Source organism: Struthio camelus, chromosome 2 (genome assembly GCF_040807025.1).
Source record: "Struthio camelus isolate bStrCam1 chromosome 2, bStrCam1.hap1, whole genome shotgun sequence".
In the NCBI taxonomy this organism is placed as follows: Eukaryota; Metazoa; Chordata; class Aves; order Struthioniformes; family Struthionidae; genus Struthio; species Struthio camelus.
In genome coordinates, this window is record NC_090943.1 from 34078398 (window position 1) to 34097698 (window position 19301).

Consider the following 19301-nt stretch of genomic DNA (forward strand, 5'->3'; position numbering starts at 1 on the left):
CCTGAAGTTATAACATTGTCTGACATCAGTTGTGAAAATTCTGATGTCATAATACTGAGACCGATGGCTTCACATAGGAATATGCAGTAGAAAGGGAGTAACTGGAATAAAGCAGCTGCCTTGATGTAAGTATTTAACGTTAAAAGCGTAGCTAAAATGAAATACAGAAGATACAGTTATGGAAATCACAGTATTCTGTACAGACTAGCTCAATGGTGGTGTGGAGAAGGTCTCACAATATTGATGTGGCTCAGCATTTTGTTTTCATAACTAAGGAGACTAGCTTGAATATTTTCCCTCATCCTAAAAAAAAAAAATCCCAAACCCTAAAGTCCTCTTAAAAAATTGGTGATATAATATGCTGACCTGTGACACTTCTCCTGTTTTGTTAACTTCCCTGACTACCTTTCCTTCCTGAATTGCCACACAACTCTCAGTGCTCTTGTCGTACTACTCTCAAGTGGAATATGCTGTTACAGATAAATAATACTTGTCTTGGGCATTTGTGGCTTTAAGCGCCTTTCTTGAAATACAGAGTGAGAAAGAACTACTTGGAATACATGATGCCTACAAGTTATCTGACCTCAGACCAAAGCTGGACTTACTGGGACAAATTGGCCTTTGGTCCAGAAGCTGGTCTCTGAAAGCAGCTTGTGCTGTGGGAGGAGGGAATATATAGACAGATAGGAGAGCTACGTTTATCTTTTTCTCAATCACTTCTCCTGATTTCTGAAGTTTTCAGTTTAGGAAGTTATATAATCTTTGTGTTTAATAGCCCTTGACAACAGACTTTTCTTCCATGAATTCATCTAAGAGCTTTTTGGGCTTCCATGCAGAGGTGAAGAAATTACTTTCTGAAATAAGACTGGGAGTCCTGATAGGTTAACTGCCAAAAGGTGGTTAGAATAGCAAGTGCTGTGCCCCCTGCTTGTTCTGTTGCTTCTTCATTCTATACCATCTATTTTTCTGGCTAGCCAAGGATAGTAGTTGCTTATGCAGGCACTCGGCCTGCGCTGTTGGGATTTCTTTGTGCAATTGCATACCAACCTGTTAGTGACTGCTGCAGAATTATTACAGCTTGGACTGAGAGGAATTATATCAATCACTGTCTAGAAAATCATGTCTTATCTGTGAATTGAAGATATTGTAGTGTTTATTCCTTTTATCATCCACTTGGGGAATTTGTTGGCCAAAACAGCTGCCGTCCGTCAAAATTTGTAGCCAGCCGTGAGAGGGAGGAAGCAGCCACAGGAAACTTGAGGCTATTGTTCAGATACAGAGTGGTACAAGTCAGCTGGACTCTTTTTTCTGTCCAAGTGAACACTGCTACGAGCATAATTGGTGTTAATTGATATGTTTGGAATAGCTGACATTGTGCAAAGCATTCCATGTTTCTCCTGCTTGCTTTTTGCGCTGTCTCTTTTTAGCCAGAAATACTAAAAATCACGTATCTTAAAGCTGATTCGTTGCTCTGAAGGTTAAAAAAAAAACAACAAAAAAAAAACCTTTAATTAGCTTGGTGCACTCCTTGCCTGTGTACACGCTTTGAAGAAATAATTAGGGAGTTCTAACCGAAAACTTGCTTATTGCAAGCTTATAGTAGTTGACATTAAAGCTGAGGCCTTATTGCACACAAGCATGTAAGAGGTGCTGACTATTAATATGTCCCTCCTCCATTACTGTATTTAGTTCATGAAATTAAAAAACACACACACCAGCCTGTTAGTAACTGGAAGGCCTTGCTTTCTGGAGAAGCTACGTTTTGTTGTTGTTGCTTTTTAACATAGTCTTTGTAATTTTTAAGATAGCTTACAGATTGTCAAACACAGCAGTGCTGTGTCCTGAAGATGCTAGTGTTCTCCAGTGTTTTGGTGCTGCTCAGAGCTTTAAGGTAGCACTTCTCTGATTTTATTGTTATGAAATTTAAATGGTGTGAGTAGAACTGACACTGTAGAAATATAACTTTAAGAGTGCTGATACAGTGCAAAAAGAGAAAAAGGGAGGACTTGAGTGGGGAGAGCGGTACTGTACGTGAGAAATCTACTCTTCCTGTACTAGCCAGCAATCTTGCAAATTCTAATGCAGTCACAATGAGTAGAGAAAACAGGAGGGGGAAAAAAAACCCAGTCTTCCTAGCTTTTGAAGGCCTGGCATCAGGAATTGCAAAATTATCAGCCACATCCACACATTGCTGTTGAATATGTAAGGCCATGGTCAAAGATCCAATTCAGCGTGACATGGAAACTTCACCTTATTCCTCTGTATTAGGTGTGGTTTTGCTAATTCTGCCTTCATTACTGAGCTGGCCTTAAATTGTCTTGTGTCTGACAGACTTCATTGCTAGGAGTGAAGCCTATCCAGTAATTCTTTTAATACTTTTTCTTCCTAGTGCTTGCATTCTTTTGTTTGTCAGAGAACTAGAGGGGGGAAAAAAAAGCAAATAACTTTGAAGGGATTCTTCCTAGGGTACTGTGAACAGTTTCTAGTACAACTTCCTCTGCTAAACGTTATTTTAATGAAGAAGTTGTGGCAGTACCTTTATATTCATATTTTCCAGAATTTCGACTAAAATATTTTTCCTTTAACGTGATCATTTCTACAGTGGCTGCTGAGATGATTATATTTTTAGAATAAATAGTACCACTGATGTCCCTCTGAATTAAAGAATCCTGTTTTAACATCTGTACAGTCTTATGCAAGTGGTGTCTTGCATAAGAAGAAATACCTTGGAAATGAAGTTTAGAGGAGTAGTGTGTTCTACTTGTTTTCTAAGTTAGCCTGACCCTGATCTCTGCCAATCATTTTTATCCCCTTCTTTTTCTAAGAGGTTTTTCTGCTGGCAAGACAGGCAAGCTTTGAGGTGGATGACTAGCCGTTGCCTTAACATTATGAAGTACATACATTATGAACATTGCATATGAACTGATCTGCAGCACAGTCTCCATTATCCGGAGATACTTCAATTAGGAGCAAAGCAGTCTAAGAGAAGAACTCGGAACTGAAAAGTTCCTACTAATACACTGCCCTTGAAAAATTATATCTCATTCTTCCTCATAGCTGCTAAAAGAACACTTATTCCTGGAAGATGACTTTTTGTGTGTGTGTTTGCCTGTGTGTTCGACTTGAGTTTCTGGACCTGTATTTTCACCTGCTAAAGACTAAGAATTTTTGTTTCTCCATTTTGACTATGCTGTAACTCATGCATATTTGAGATCGTCACTGAATATGAGGCACGGAAGTCCACTGACTAGTGGTTCAATTTACAGTTGTCTTGACCTTGTGAAGTGCATCTGGAATGCCTTGGTTGTGGGAGGTTTCTTGTTTTTTACTTTGTTATTCAGCTGAACATCATCTTTAGAAATTCTTCGTCAGTGACCTAAGAAATGCCCCGCTCTCCCGAGATAAGTACATTAAGCTGTATCTCTTGTCCACTGTCTGATTGTACATTAGTTGGTGGTAGTCACTTTTTGACTGTTCTTCAAGAAACATGTACAGCCCCATTTTGGCAGTTAGGCAATGTGATTTATAGTGCAAATTATAATGAATCTATCTTCTTGTTTATGTCTGGGTTTATGTGGTTATTACATTGGATAACTAATCACAGATTACCCAGAATTCTTGGCTAGATAATCTTGCATGGGCGAAACTTTTTGGTTTTTTCTGCTTAGTGTGTGGTAAGTTTCATTCTGTTTCGGAATTTGTTTCCGACTGGTTGAGTACTTGCTACAGTCTGAAACAAATTCCAGTTGTTTCATCTCTGTTTTCTCTCTTGCACCAGACATATTAATAAGTGACAAGCACTTTTATTAGAGTGGACATGTACTCTTTAGTGTGCTAAACACTATCCTGTGATTAAAATATATATATCAATTCCCTTGAGAGCTTCTGGAAAGTTATTTTGGGAAAGACAGCGTATTCAGTGCTTGTCAAAAACCTGCTACCACACTATCTTCAGATATTCTTAAACATGATATCCACTGGTAACTAAGGCTCTCTTCCAAGTATGAAATTAAAGGTCGGTATCAAGTTGTTTCATGTGCTGTAATACCATAAGCAAAATTAATCCATAACAGAAGGTGCATTTTTCAGCAGTAAGAACATAGATTAACAGGATTGTGTAATTGCAAGTAAATATTGGAATGCAAGGTTGCTTATATTTAACCTACACATAGTAATGTAATTATTTAGTCCCTAAATGTTGCCGTTGAGCTCACTTGTGGAATATAAATTTGAGTGAGGGGATTTTAACATAGTGAAAATCTGATTCTTGTTTTAATAGATCTTTGTATTGAAGATTTTGTAAACTTCCTAACTAACGGTGGCCTCTATGGGCAAAACAGCAAGATAAACCTTATGGCTTCCAGTGTTCTTTCTCCTGGTTTGTACCATGGTTAAAGTTACAGACCCTTACGTTACTAGTCTGTGGAAGCTCTACATTTTGGGAACAGAGGGCAAGAGCAGGAAAACGATGATGAGATAGTGTAAGTAGATCTGTGTAAAGAAAATTTAGGTTGTTTCACTGCAGCTCATCCCTAAGTGAAGGTGTTTGGTCTCACCAGTTTAGCTTAGTCACTCCCAAAGCACAATGTTGTTCAGTAGGAAAGGAGATGGAGGACAAGGAGAAGGGTTTTGTTTGTTTGTTTTGTTTTTTGGGTTTTTTTTGTTGCAGCACTGCTCTGTTCCCTTCCTTAACCCTCAGAATCCTCAGAAACAGCAAATAAGCACATAAAAAGCTCTACCTATTTTTTAACTGTGACAAAGTAACCTTAGACGGCTGTAGGGAGTATCACTGCTACTTTTCATAATACTGGTCAGCAGGCATACTGGCTCAAAAGTGTAAGTAAAGAACTTTTCCTTCACACAGACCAAATCTGGGAAATGTCAGTACCCAAGGTGAATTTCTTAGTGTTATGAGTATGTAAAAACTGAGTTATAACAGAAAATGTTTTACAGCTGTAACTGTCACCACTGCAGTGAGATGAACGCTATAACAACTGTGCAGGTTGCATAACAGATGTTCGTTGCTTTTGCTCTGCTCTCATTGTACTAATTCATTGTGAAATGTCTGTGGAAAAAGAGGAAAAGAGAGAATCCCCGCACTGGCTAAAGACCATAGTGGAAAATGGGAAGCTTGACAAGAATTTGGCAAGAACCCGTGGCTACATCATATCTGCTCTATCCTGTTGTCTCCTTAAAATGCTTTATTCTTCTGTACTGAACGTGATTTATGAGTTTTCTACCTACAGATTTTGTTAGCTCATAATCTAAACGTCTGCTGCCTTCCTGAGTAGCAGAGACAGCTGCTCCCTGTATATTGACGTGTTTCCTCCCTAGGAAGATTGTAAGGGCAGCTCTTCCTCTGCGTCACTGGTGTTCTGGAGACTGCTTTTAACATAACCCCTTGCCTTGTCACTTAAAAAAAAAAAAAAAAAGGGGGGGGGGGGCAAAAACAGAAGCCTGAAACTGTAATGGTAAGAGGACGAAAACACCTCATAGCAATCCTGAATGAAAAAGACCCCGTAAAACTTCTGGATTTCCTAGATATTCCAGTTCTGGGGAAAGAAGACTGACCTTGATACATATTTTGATAGAAACACCATCTATATTTCTGTTTTATTTGGCTTCTATTTTATGCAACGTGTGCTAATATCTTATATGATGTCTAAGCAAGGGAAGGTGGATGGAAGTAATTTTTGCTAGCATCTGTACTTTTGAGAGCTCGTGGTGCTGGGTTGGTGATGCTCTAACAGCTCTTTTCAGCACTGTGTCAGTCAAACATGGTCACACAAGTCCCCCCAATATAGCACAGGGCGCTACAGCTGCAGCCTGCAAGACTGGCTATTCTGTGGGCTACAGCCAGCCACTGTGGGCTTTTTGTTAAAATGCCCAATATACATACAACCATAAAAGCTCAGCAGTGAGTTTTATTAAATAGTTATTCTTTTTTGATGTCTGGCCTTGATTTTCCTCTTTTTGCAACTAGGGCAGCAAAGTTTTGCTGCTGTAGAACAACTGTTTCCGAATTCATCATTAGCATGTTAGTGTTTGGAGATTTTTGTTAAAATAAGTAAGGCAAAGTGATAGTAAAAAAGGGGGGGGGGGAAAGAATTGATATGGATATAGGTTTTCAGTGTTTATTTATTTATTTCAATTTGAGCTATATATTTCCAAGAACAAATGCTTTCAGTATTTCAGCTTGGCAGAAACATTAGCCTTATTAAGGATTCAAATAATTTAGGAGTTAATCATCATAAGAATTTCTCTGTGGTATGGAAAAAAGACTACATTTTTGGTTCAAACTTGCTGAAGCTCTACAGTAACTTTTTAAAAAATCTGTTGCTGTTTTTATTAAAGACTTGTGTGAGAAGGATTGATCGATTATAGAAACTGCTAAATAGCTGTAATTGTAGGTGTCCTCAGTCTCATTTTAACTGTTCAGGCTCTATTTTATAAATGAGAACAACTGCGGAGAAAGCTGAAATCGTTGACCTCAGACAGGTCAGGAGAAAGTAGCAACTCAACAACCTGTATGTTTTTTTTTTTTTAAATACGAATCTAAATACGAAGAAGTTTGTAGAAGCCTCTTAACAAGAGTGGGAGTGGAATTTGGGAAACTATTTAAGTCATACAGTTTTTGATTATCTGATGAATTTTTGTAGCTGCAGGTTAGTTACCAGCAGGCTTAGACACTGTGAGGTTCACATGAATCCGTTCTGCAGTGTGTGAAGTGTTGTTGTGTAATGTGGTCAGACATCTCCCGCTTGAGTCAGGCCAGCTTTGCTTACGAGATATCTGCTTATGAAATGCCTAATATTTGGATGTGGGATCTGAACTCACAAGTTTTCTATAGGAGGTTTTCTAGCTCCTAAAGAGAGAATCAAGAGCAAAGCAGCTATTGCTGAACCTCTCCCATCTTTGATAGAGCAGTGGTGTTTGTGAAAAAGCTGTGCAAAGGAGCTGCTATTTCCACATCTTTTGCCCTGTTTTCTGCTGGCAACTCATACAAATACTGGAGAACGCTGGGCTCTAAGATACAAGGATGACTTGTTGTTTTGGGTTTTCTTTTAGAAGGTGTTTCATGTCTACCTTTAACCATCACTTATACCTTTAGGCCTCTGAAACCATTATTACTTATCTAGTTGGCATTTCAAAACTTACCTTTGGCTTTGAGCTATCCAGACCTTGTAACTCTTAGAACGGAGACTATGTGTTCAAGGTCTTCATGGTTATTAGGCTTTGTGACGCTTGATAGTCAGGCTGCATTGCAGTGCAATCAAATGTTCCTTGCAAGTTTGAATGCTGCCATGCTGAACTTAGAGCAGGACGGAAGTGGTCGGGGGTGAGGAGGAGGTGCATATTCATTAAGTAGAATAAAATAGATAGTTTTTTGCGTTGGATTCACTTTCATAATTTTTAACACTCATCCAGACACCTGTTAGGGTGGCAACAGCTCTATAAAATCTTGTTTGCAGTATCTGGCGTTATATGTGGTGCAGGTGCGTCCTAGGCTTGTGTTACAGATCACTGGTTCAGTTTTGCTTAGGCTGTCTTCTGCAGTTTCTTGATGAAAGTGCCTTTTCTCTTCCTGGGCCAGTGCTTTAGGGAGTGCCTTATAAAGCCTGCCCCTCGCTGGAGCAGATTAGAGTGCAATGTATTTAAAGCTAAATATAGATGAAGGCAGATCCTGTGTGCCTAGTAATTAACTGTTCGAGAGACTTCTGTTGCACTGAACTGACTCTAGTCACTAAATCTGCCACAAGCGGTGAGGTTTACTTTGTTGTTGTTGTTCCCAGCTGTCTTAAAAGGCATATCTTATATTTACAGAAAACAGTTTTAAAATCCAGTAGTCGAGCTTCAGGTGTAGGCAGCTCTTCTAGTAGTGGAAATAGACACCACATCAAAGGAGGAAAGAAAAAAAAAAAAAAGTCCAGCACTAGAAACTTAACATACACATTTCTATCTTTATAGCAGCTGGAAAACCATACTGATATCACTGGGTTGGAGATCAGATGTCTTTATTCGTTTTATTGCCCCCATGGCTTCTGGTTTTTCATTAAGGTATTGAGCAGCATCGATACTAGTCTGATGGCCTGTTTATGCTCCGAAAGAGCAGTGACTGCAGAATTAATTCATGTGTGTTGTGTGTCTTGCTTGGTACTTTGTTCCCAAGCATCAGGGGCACCTCCTGTAACCAACTGAAGCTAACATTTTTATTCTCGGAACAAGGGATAAGGTGTCTTGGGTGCTAGCAAAGCATATAAACAATCAGAAATACCTGAGAGCATATTACACTTTATAGATTAGTCTTTTACAAATAATTGATGATCACAGAGACAAAGCAGATAAATTTGCCAGATCTGTCTAGAAATTATGCTATTGCTTATCACTGTTGACTGGTAGGTTATCCGCCTAACTAGGGTGAACAGCAGCTCCTGATTCTCTGTCACTGAGACAGGTAAGTGGGGGGGAAGGGCTGGCTTTCTCTTTATCTTGCGAGGCTCATGGTCACAGAGGAAAAGAGACTTTTGACCTCTGTTGTGAGGAGAAGCTTGGATCCTTCAGCACTTTGAGAGCTCCCATAACACCATGATTTGACAGTTTTAACTGTCTTTGCAGATGGGCAAAATCATTTCCAGAAGGCTATTTAGTGTTGCATCTTCTTTGAAATTAACTTAGTCTGTTAAAACTGTAGCTTTTTTTACTCTATTGAAACAAATTTATATAATAACAATCTCCATTACGAATGTGAACCTCTCAGTTTAGCTTCTAGCTGTGACTCTTTAATTTTTTTGACTTGCAGGATGCAAAACCAGCCTTGAATCTGAAATTTACTGGCTCTTTCCCATGCATGCTGGCATATTCTAACCCTAGATAAATCGTAGACCTAGACTAGAGAGCACTGATTTGTTGAGTTACACATTGGAAACACTTGCTGAAGTGGCCAGCTAGTGAGATGGTAAATGGAAAAATAGGCTGATGAGTGTGAAAATATTATATTATTAGGGCAGTCTTAACAGAGTCTTTGAATGAGCTCTTAGGGGTAGAGAGACCATTATTTGTATAGTAATGTGTGGTTGATAGTCTTTCTAGCCACGGTGCTTGAATTTCTCTTTATGCATGGTAGGAAGAAGTATTGGCAAAGGTATGTGCTTTTAAACTAGGCCTGCAACAGTATTAGTCTCTTATATTAAATTTTTAATTTAATGAGTCCATGATGAAGAAAAAATAATACAAATTTATGTAAAATCAAACTTGTTAGAACATGCCCAAAGGACAGTCTCTTGCATGGTAAGGCTTAATTCTGGATGAGGAAATCATATATAACACTGACCTAATGATCTGCAGGTTGTGAAACAGGCTGTTAGTCTTAACACTAGCAATGTTGGCAGAGCAAGAGGAAGACTGAAAGAGTGGGAGAAGTGCGACAACTACTAGGTGCAGCAAGACTTGATTGTATTCATGGTTGTTGGTATTCATCTGTCAGTTTAGCTACTTGTTGCACAAGCTGCGTCTCATGTGATTTTAACTATATCTTTAGATAAAATGGCATTAATATATATACTTTCAGATTTATTTTGAATTGCATGCTGAGATTTGCAGTTAAGATCTGAAGTAATGTAAGCCTAATTGTTGTTGTTGCATGCTGTGCCATATACCTCCTTAACTGTGCATTTGTACCCAAAATTGATGGAGGAAAAGTTTGCTATATTTTATTACGTTTAGAACGCGTACAGGGTTTTAGGAGGTGAAAGTTTCTAAAACGTATTGGTGCTTGGAAAAAAAATTTTAAGAGGGTTTTGATGCTTCAAACATTGTCTTTGTGGTTAGACCATCATTATTTCTTCAGCAGGAACCATGTGTAACCCTCAGAGCTTGTCTGCCCAGGGTGGTTGACAGCAGAAAGGCTCCCAGTGAGGAGTAACGAGGCTTGTGCCATGTTGAGCCGCTCGGAGCTAATTCTCAGGCATGTTTCAGAGCATTTTCTGTGCATGCTGTAGGTTCTGCATTTGCTGTATGGTCTACCCTGTTGTGCCCCTTTCCTGACTGTAAGGGGGAACAGAGGCTCCTTTATGTTCCTGCTCAGGTTTAAGTTAGTATTGTGTGGGGAGAACTGGCTTTTCGGTCTATTCCTCGTGTTTATGGATGATGAGCAAAGGGATGCTAAGGTGGCAGAGGACAGGAGCAGTAGTTCCGCTCTTGCTTACTTTCCAGCTTTCTACATTATGCATCTGCACAGGTGTGCCAAGTGAGGGTGTCTCCATGAAGAGCATAAAGTTTCCCTTCCCCTCACCAACAGGAATACTAACAGCCAGGTGTTGAGAGAAGCACATCTCACTGAAGTCATACTTCAATTGTAGTACTCTTCATCTTTGAAATAACGCAGTTATTCTTTGAATGCATGTCAAGAGCTTACTTTCCCTTTCATATGGAAGGATGTTACTGCACTGAATGATTGTTTTGCTTTTAGGTTAAACTATTGTGTGTAAATATACTGTAAATATAAAAATACCTTTTTCTTTTTTCTTCTTTTTTTTTTCCTCTCCAGAAATTTTATGAATAAGAATCAGAAGCCGGTGCTAACAGGCCAGCGGTTCAAAACTAGGAAGAGGGGTAGGTTAAGTTATATATATTTGTTTGTTGGTTTTAGTCATTTTCACAAAGAGGAAAATAAAACAAAATGTGGGCTATCTGAAAGTTTAATAGGATTAAGGTTTCTCTCCCCTTCAGCAATGTTAAGAATATCATTATTTTTAGCAAAGCAATGAAGTTTTTGATATATTGCTGTATGTATTGTAGGACTTTCTATAAAAATATTTCAAGCTTGAGTGTAATTGCTATTAGTGCTCTCAAAGCCTTGGACAAGGAATTGAATTCTAATTGCGTTTCTAACATATTTACATATTAGAAAAAATGCTTATTAAATACTTGTTTCAGCTGTTTCTTGAAATGTCACTTTCAGTTAAGGAAGCAAAATGTACAATTTTTTTTTGAGGATTGGATCTGGATTTTTTTGTAGTTGATTTTTGTTTTTATTTCTTTGAGTCAAACTAATTTCTTAAACTGCAAATGCCCTTACTTTGATGCATGTATCATATAATGTTTGTAAAGGTGATTAATTTAAGAAACCTTATCTAGATATGTTTCTCTAACAGTTCCTAAAGAATAGCTCTATCAGATCAACCAGTAAGTGCAAGTCAGATTTGAATACGACTGGATTATCAAATGTATTATTCAGTCTAGTTTAGTCAATTATGGTACATATATTTTATGCTAAAAATAACTAGAAAATGTTCTCTTTCATAAAGACTTTCTTTTCTCTCCACGTTTTGTTAAGTATTTAGTATAATGGGTCCTAATTCTGATTTGGGCTTTGGCATCTATTATAATACAAGTAGTAATTGAATTAAAGAAAAGAGGCATAGAATTACAGACATATTTTTTATCTGTTAAATTTTTGTTAAGGTGATTAGAAGTGGCACTGTATACTGGATGACTATGTGGAAGAAGGAAAAGACTTCGTTAAGGGGAGGATTTAAGTTTTCTTTTTTTAATTATACAAAGTTATTTAAAATGGAATTTGGGATATTAAACAACTTTAATATAGAAATCTTAACATGCAAACACTTCTTTATGTATATAAAGGATAAATATCTCTTCTTTAAATAATAATTGCCCTAATGTTTGAGGATGCTGCTTATAAAAAATTGTAGATGCTGTTTAGTTTTTCTAGGGGCAGAGGCCTTGAGGAAGAGAAATGGCTTCCTAGCCCTTCAGTGTATGTGTGCATATATACTTTTTTTATATTGTAGCTCTGACACAGGTAGTACTAGCCCTGTAGATTTAATTCACAGATTAAGACTTAGACTAGAAGATAAGATTAGTTTTGTTTTGTTTTGATTCTAACTTCCGATATATCAGGAGTCAATAATTTTGACTCAGATACGACTGAGCTCAGCAACCGATTTGGTTGTAGCATTTCAGTCCTCGGACTCATCTGCTGTGTGTCACAGGCAGTTAGGAGGGTCTGAAATGCACACATGTGGGAGGGAGTTGTTTGAGTGAGAGCTGATTGCTTACTCTTAGCAGTTGATTTATGTCAGGATACTTTTGCCCCCCTCTACTGCTCCCAAAGGCAGTGCCAGTCTGAGGTAAATGCTTTTCTTATCCCCAAATTGAGCTGTTTACTTGACTCGGAGCATGGAGAAGCGTGACGCTTCAGTTGAGTGACTAATAAAAATAATAGGCCGTGCATGGTCCATCACTGATCCGCTAGCTGCAACTAATCCCTGAATGTGAACAATTTCTGAGCTTTCAGCCAGCGGAAAGGAAGATTTTGTTTTTTTCTATTTTTTTTTTTTTAAGCTTGAAAGCATGCTTAGTGGCTAAAATATCTTTAAAAGAGGACCATGACCTGAAGGAGGAACTTGTAAATCCCATTCTTTCCAGCTCTGTCAGTTGACCTAATAAAAGGTATCAGCCTTACCTCTCTAGCATATGTAGTGGCAGGCATTAAAATCACTTTAAAAAGATGTGAAGGAAGAAAACTAATGTGTAAATGGAAAAACCTTCTGAGTCAAGGAGACTTGTTACATTTCCATATTAAATTTTTAGCGATCTGGATAAAGAATTGTTTGCTTAATTCTTAGTATAATCTATATATCTATTGAATACTGTATGTTTGACAGTAGCTGGCATCTGACCAGGATTTGTGTTTATGGCACAGCTACATGGGATATGGACTGTTTTGGAGCACTGCGTGGACTTACATACATGCAAATTTCCTTCTTTTTGTCTCTGTTTATTCTGAAATGGAAGAGGAGGAAGTAGAAATAGCAAAAGTACCAGTCGGTAACAAGGAATTACTGCATATCCAGAAAGCTGACAGATACCTACAGGACAAAAAGTCTGCTGAAGTATTAGCAGGAACCAACGATACATAGTATTTGAAGTAAGCTGAGTGAGGCACTGCCAGAGACCCAAATTTGTTCCCATGATATAGATCACATAGAGTTAATACTGCCTAGGAGGAGACTGGAGAAAAGTAAATTGCAGCGTAAAAAGAAGCTGAGCAAAATAATGCTGATTACTTTCTTTCAGGAAGAAAATTATCTAGTAAAAAGCCAATATTAACACTTTTATGGTAAGAGGAGCTCAGAAGTGGAACCAAACTGGGCGTCTCATGGCTTTCTTCCAGATAAATCTGTGGGCCTTCAGTTGAAGAGTTAAGATTAATTCTTAAGGAGAGAGAGAGATATAAATGTATTTTATGATTTCCTCAGAAGCAAAAGAAGGGAAATAAAGATCTGGGAAGATGATGAAAATGAAAAGCTTGTATAGCACTGCTGTGCTGGATGTTGTGTGCATCACATCTGCAAGCTACACCTGCCTCCACTAGCCCATGATTGAAACTGCTTGTTTAGTGATTATGTGCTCGGCAGCTCAACGTACTGTCACCACTTCTTCATGATGGCTTCTTACTCAGCCTGTTGTACTAGATCAGCACGTTGCTCTTCACCATAATAGTTTGGTAGAAAAAAGTTTCGATAGTGCTATAAATCACTTTTCATGCAGTAAGAAGAATACACCTGCCCTTCTTATGTAAGCTTTTGGATTATAGTAGGCAGGAAAATAGTAGGGCTCTTCAGATCAGAGGAGAACTTCTGGGGCAGAGGAAGAATCTGTTTAAAATAGCTAAGCAAATATTAGTCATGGTGTTTGTGTTTGTACTGAGGTCCATGTATTCATGGTACCAAGCATATAATATCTTTCAGCTTAAACACCAGAGCATCTTAAACTTTCTGACAAAAATAAAATTGAAGAAGTAAAATAGTTTTTTTTTCTCTTCTTTTAAGACAGAAGACTGTATGTCTGCTGGTTAATGATTCATGAAGCATGCTTTCTACCATGTCAATAATGCATACTTATATGCTAACCCAAAAGAGAATAAATATACTCAGATACTCATTTATGGATAGAGCTGTGTTTCTTGTGTGCAAATAAAACTGCCTGGAGCATGCATACTGAAGTACTTAAGGAAAAGCCTTGTTTGTTTGTGGGTTGGTTGGTTTGTTGGTTGTTTTAATAGGCCAAGTTGGAAGAGAGGTGGACTTGAGTAGCTGGTAACTGAACAGTCTGATGGCTCCAGTGGGATTCCAGTAGTGTGTTTCTCTGTAGGCATTTTCCCAGAGCAAAGGCATGTTCTTACAGCTTCCCACCCAGCCCTCTGGGGCATGTCCACCATGTGCATGCCTTGCAGATCTCTAAGATGGTTACTCAAATGACAGACTGTAGAACTTGATCAAGGCTGAGAGTAAAAATAAGACGACTGAGAGCCTAACTATCTCCGAGGTTGAGGGTGAAGTAAAACCCTGGGAAGAAGTCACTGGTAGCCCAGAAAAGGGACTTATCAAGTGATTTATTGGATGGTAGAGGAGAAGCTGAATGTTGGCACTGTGATTGTGTGCGTCCTTTTAGGAAGAACTGGCGCTGGGAACGGGTGGTTTCATGAGCATGTATATGGGTGTCCATGGAGCTGAGTAGTCCTCGCTATTGCCTCAGAGGAATACAGGACCAAGCCCCATAGGGATAGGTGATAAAAGCAACGAGCCACTTAAAGCTAGGCATAGCCGTGAATTTCTGGAGAGTAAGGTAATGTGTTGCTTTTTCAGTGCAGAAAATGCTTGTGAGCGCTTCACAGACAGCACTGGACCTGCTGTTGCCGACATGACCACCAGATTCTGTGGAATGATGTGCCAGTTCAGTTAGGGAGTTACCCCTGAGCTTCCAAACGATCTGTGACTAAGTGGGGAAAACACTGCTTTGTGCTTTCCAAACGAGCGTTACTGAGGAGAAAGGAAGCATTGGAAGAGGGAAAGAAAGTACAAGTGATGCACTGAAGATGCATCCAAAGGAGTATTTGCACTGCAAGCAGATGCAGAGAAAAACGGATGCAAATGTTTCTATGTGAACAATATTAAAGCTGGTAAAAGTAGACATTGTGTATAAGAAGATCATTATTTAATTGCCTGAAGGCTGTGGTGGTGGTAGGAAGGATATAGAGGGAAGGAAGACTATCAGAAGTCAAGATATTTTGTGGTTAGTTTAGGTTAATATTTGGGTTAAAAAGCTGCACCCTGAGTTGCAGAGAAAGGAAACCTGCGGTGAGAGGATGTGTAACGTCTAGAACTTATTCTCCAACAACAAAAAAAGTTAAGTTGCATCTGTCAAGTTTCAGACTGCATTAGCACATGTTTAGGCAGGTGAGTGTTTTTGGTTTTGTATTTTTTTTCTTTACCAATTTTCATTCATCTCAGTAACTAAAACCTCTGGATTTATGTTCAGGGTGTAATATATTCAAGTTTCTTAGGAACTTGTGTCAACATTTCTGTTAGCAAGTGATAAAAATCTAAAACTTTTTAGAACGCCACAAAACACCTTGCAGTTATGTGATTGAAGTCCAGAGTTATTCTGATGGTAACAAACATTCCATATGTGCACAGGTATAGTCAGGACTTGCTTTGCCAAGAAGCTTCACGTGTATATAGTAAGCTAGTAAAAGTCAACAAGAAAAAGCAGTAGGAGGTATGTATAAGTCTACCCAGCTTTATCAGGAGTTTGCAGTTACATCTGTTGTGACTAATGGCCTGGACTTAGAGATGCTGATGTCTGGTCGCTTTATGTTAATTGAGTTCATCAAGGGACAGCTGTAGAAAATTTGTTAGCAGTGCCTTTCTGTGTTCCTAGTTCTGCTCATGTCTGTGAATATGAAAAATAAATTCTTGGTTATACCATGTTGCACTATCCTAAACGTTTACAGAAATACTGTTTTGATAAATGTTTTGATGTCATCTCTTCTTGAAGACTTCTCTTTTTTTGAAAACGTTTTAGTTATGTAACTAGTTATTTAAAGAAAATTATTGAGAAATGAAAAATGTAGGAACCAGTTCCTACAGTGAGATTATTTAGACAAAATTGACATATCTTTTATTCTGCTATCAAATTTAACGATGTATAAAAGTGTGCACATGGAATACTGCTCTTGCTGAAGATTTTAAGAGTATGAAATTCAAAAACAATTCCAATAGCTGCCCCCTCCCCCTTTTTATTTATCCCTGTTTGTTTGTATGTGTGTGAGTATTTTTTTGAGGCTGAAGATGAGAAGGAAGCAAGGCTGAAACGCTGCAAAGTTTCCAGAGCTGATAAAAGCCAACTGAACAAACTTTTGCACAATGTGTTGACCAGAATGGGAAGAATTATGTTTGTGTGCCACGGTCATTTCAATTGCTATTCGTATGGGAGTTTAACAGAAAACTTAAAAACCGAGTGTCTGTCTTTTTTCTTTTCCTTATTCTCTGTTTCAGATGAAAAGGAGAAATTTGAACCCACAGTCTTCAGGGATACCATTGTCCAAGGCCTCAATGAAGCTGGGAGTGACCTGGAGGCTATAGCCAAGTTTCTGGATGCAGCAGGATCACGGCTTGATTATCGCCGCTATGCTGACACACTCTTTGATATTTTGGTAGCTGGCAGCATGCTAGGTAAAATGCTGTGTATCAGTGCAGAATTTTGGGAATCAGCCTTGCTGTACAAAGTGGAAATTATGGACTATATTACAATTCAACTATTTAGATACTTTTTGGATCTAATATCGTAGAGTTGCTTGTTACATGTAGTGCAGTAATACCTAGGGACTTGGTTGTGCAACACATTCTGCAAGTATAACAGAAAATGGATACTGCTGTGCGAAACCTTCAGTCTAAGCTGAAACAACATATAAACAAAACAAAAAAGAAAAAGACAGAGGCTGACTAGAGGAAATGGGAGAATTTATTAGCATTAAAAAATGCAATACAGCATGCCGGGTTACTAGCTGTTGCAAAAATTTCTTTGCAGACATTACAACACAGGCAAGTTAGGAAAAGAACTGAAGGATAATGAGGAGGCTTTGTAGATGCTTATGGGGAATTCCAGGTATCAGCGGCAGCATGCGGGAAAACATTCCTTTTTTCCTTCCTCTATATTTAGAATAAACTGGCATTTTTTTTACTGATCATGTCAGTTTGATTCATGCTTCCTACTCTTTGATATTTAAGAAATAAAGATTTCTATTTCCTAAGATTTGAGGGAATGCAGAAATGGAGAGCCAGTGGAAGGATCTTAAAAGTTCTCAACAAAATAATTCAGGAGAAATTTTTATGCAGTAGTGTTTTTGAACGTTTACATGGGGCTAGTAAGAATTAGAGAGGTTAGGAGCACGTTCCAAGCCCTCAAATTAGTGACAGTGTGTGCTACTACTTTTCGCTTTGGAAAAGATTTATGTTATTGTGTTTAAAGTAGTAGTTAAAATAAGTGCAAGGATATCAGTTATGCTCCAACCAATTCTTACTTGATCACACCCAATACTCTCAAAAGCAGCTAAGATTTCTTAGTGTGACCTGAATTTTTCTGTCCTTAGAGGTCTGTATGATCTGATATGTAGTAGCATATTGGCCAGCTGATCTTTGTCAGGTGCCACTACAGCTTAACTGAGCTCTGGCTTTGTCTTTTTGCCCTCTATTCCTTTCTCTCCCCTGCCAGTTCTCATTCTACCTTTTCCCTCAGTGATACTAATATAAGACTTGTTGAATCTTATCATTCTGGAAGATTCTCTAGATAGACAAATGTTTTGCTGTTGTATTTTGTTGTATTTTCCTTTCTTTTAGCTCCTGGAGGCACACGCATAGATGACAATGACAAGACCAAGATGACCAACCACTGTGTATTTTTTGCAGATGAAGATCATGATGCCATCCGAAACTATGCTCAGGTCAGGACTGTTAAGGGACCCTGTTGTTGATTACTGATTTCCATTTATGTCTGAAAAGGGATTATAGTGGGACATCTGCAGATTGACTAGCCTGCAATGGCTATTTCAGGGCAATTGAAAATTCAGTTAGGCAGTAATCTGCCCTGTTTCCCTCTAACCTATAATTTTTAGGTAAGGAAAAAAAGATGTCTAGGAGCTTGTCACAGTTCTGTCACGCTATTAAAGAAAGCTGTCTTACTTGTTTCAGTCTGCTGTGAGGGTAGTGATTTGTTTATTTACTTTTGCATCTCTCCGTCTCCCATCTGAATGCACCCTGCACCTGTGTTTCTCCTGCTTTCATGACTTTTTGGTCACATGATGGGATTAAAAAAAAAAAAAGATAAAAACAAACAAACCTTTCCAGAGGCATACTTTTTGTAAAAGTTGCTCTATAAAACATTCTTCCTCTTTCCGTGGCTGTAGTATGTTTTGCAGACATTTGTGTTACTTGTATTTGATAAGGATTCTGCACTGAGTGGAGGTACTCAGCAGTGCTACCTCACTGCCTCGCTCTATTCTTTCACACCTGACAGCTTCCCCAGAAAGCTGCATTGTCAGAGGAAGGGTGCACAGTGGAAATTTCCTGTATTTGTTAACCTCCTCCTCCCCCTTCTCCCCTTCCTGTCCTGTTTTTGCTATCCATAAATAGGCTAAAAAGGGGAGTAGAAACAAAATTTTGAGAACTGGGAACAAGAGAATTCTCAGACTGTAATAAATGCTCTTTGGTTCGAACATTGCTTGTATAAAGCAAGAATTGCAAAACTTGTTTTCTAGCTTTTCAGTTTTGAACAACCTAACACAGAGATGGGTGTTTTCTGGTAACTCACCAGACAATGCAACAGATGATTGCACAAATATCATGCTGCTGACTGCTTATTTCCTGAAAACAATGTCTTTATTAATGTATAATAAAAAACCTGTATAGCAGAATATTAAAGTAGGAGGAGCCACCGGTGCTACCTTTTTTTTCCTATTGTGTATATACTTAAAAAAAAAAACAAAAAAAAAACCACAACTCATCGTGGATTAGCTGAAGACATTCTTTACAGATTTGATAGTATCAGTCTTGTTTCCCTTTGTCTTTTTTATAATAGAGTGGCTACGATGTTTATATGTTTAAAGTTAATCTATGTTTATCTTAAGGTCTTCAATAAACTTATCAGGAGATACAAGTATTTGGAGAAGGCGTTTGAGGATGAAATCAAAAAGGTAATGTTGGTAGCAGCCTCCTCTTGCAGGCTGGCATCTTTTATCCTATATATAATGTAATGTGATGTTTGTATTTAGCTCTGCTGGAAAAGAGGGTGTAATCTACCGTTTTTATCTGCAACACTAGCTCCATGAAAATACTTCTAGTAGCACTTTATCTAAAGTAATTCTGAAATAATGCTTCATTTGGTTGCTTTGACCAACCTCACCTTCTGTGTGCAGGACTTCCATGTACTTGGGCGTATGG

At 38.3% G+C, this 19301-nt stretch overlaps 1 protein-coding gene across 3 annotated transcripts in view; it reads left to right on the forward strand.

The window, feature by feature from the left end:
* BZW2 (basic leucine zipper and W2 domains 2) overlaps positions 1-19301 on the forward strand; it is a 58328-nt gene that overhangs the window by 13171 nt on the left and 25856 nt on the right. For all 3 annotated transcript variants that reach the window (XM_068935027.1, XM_068935028.1, XM_068935029.1), the window contains 4 exons: positions 10547-10611; positions 16362-16538; positions 17703-17806; positions 18989-19054. In XM_068935027.1, the coding sequence (XP_068791128.1) occupies positions 10554-10611; positions 16362-16538; positions 17703-17806; positions 18989-19054 (405 nt within the window). In that variant the 5' untranslated portion in view covers positions 10547-10553. The remainder of the gene's footprint in view (positions 1-10546; positions 10612-16361; positions 16539-17702; positions 17807-18988; positions 19055-19301) is intronic.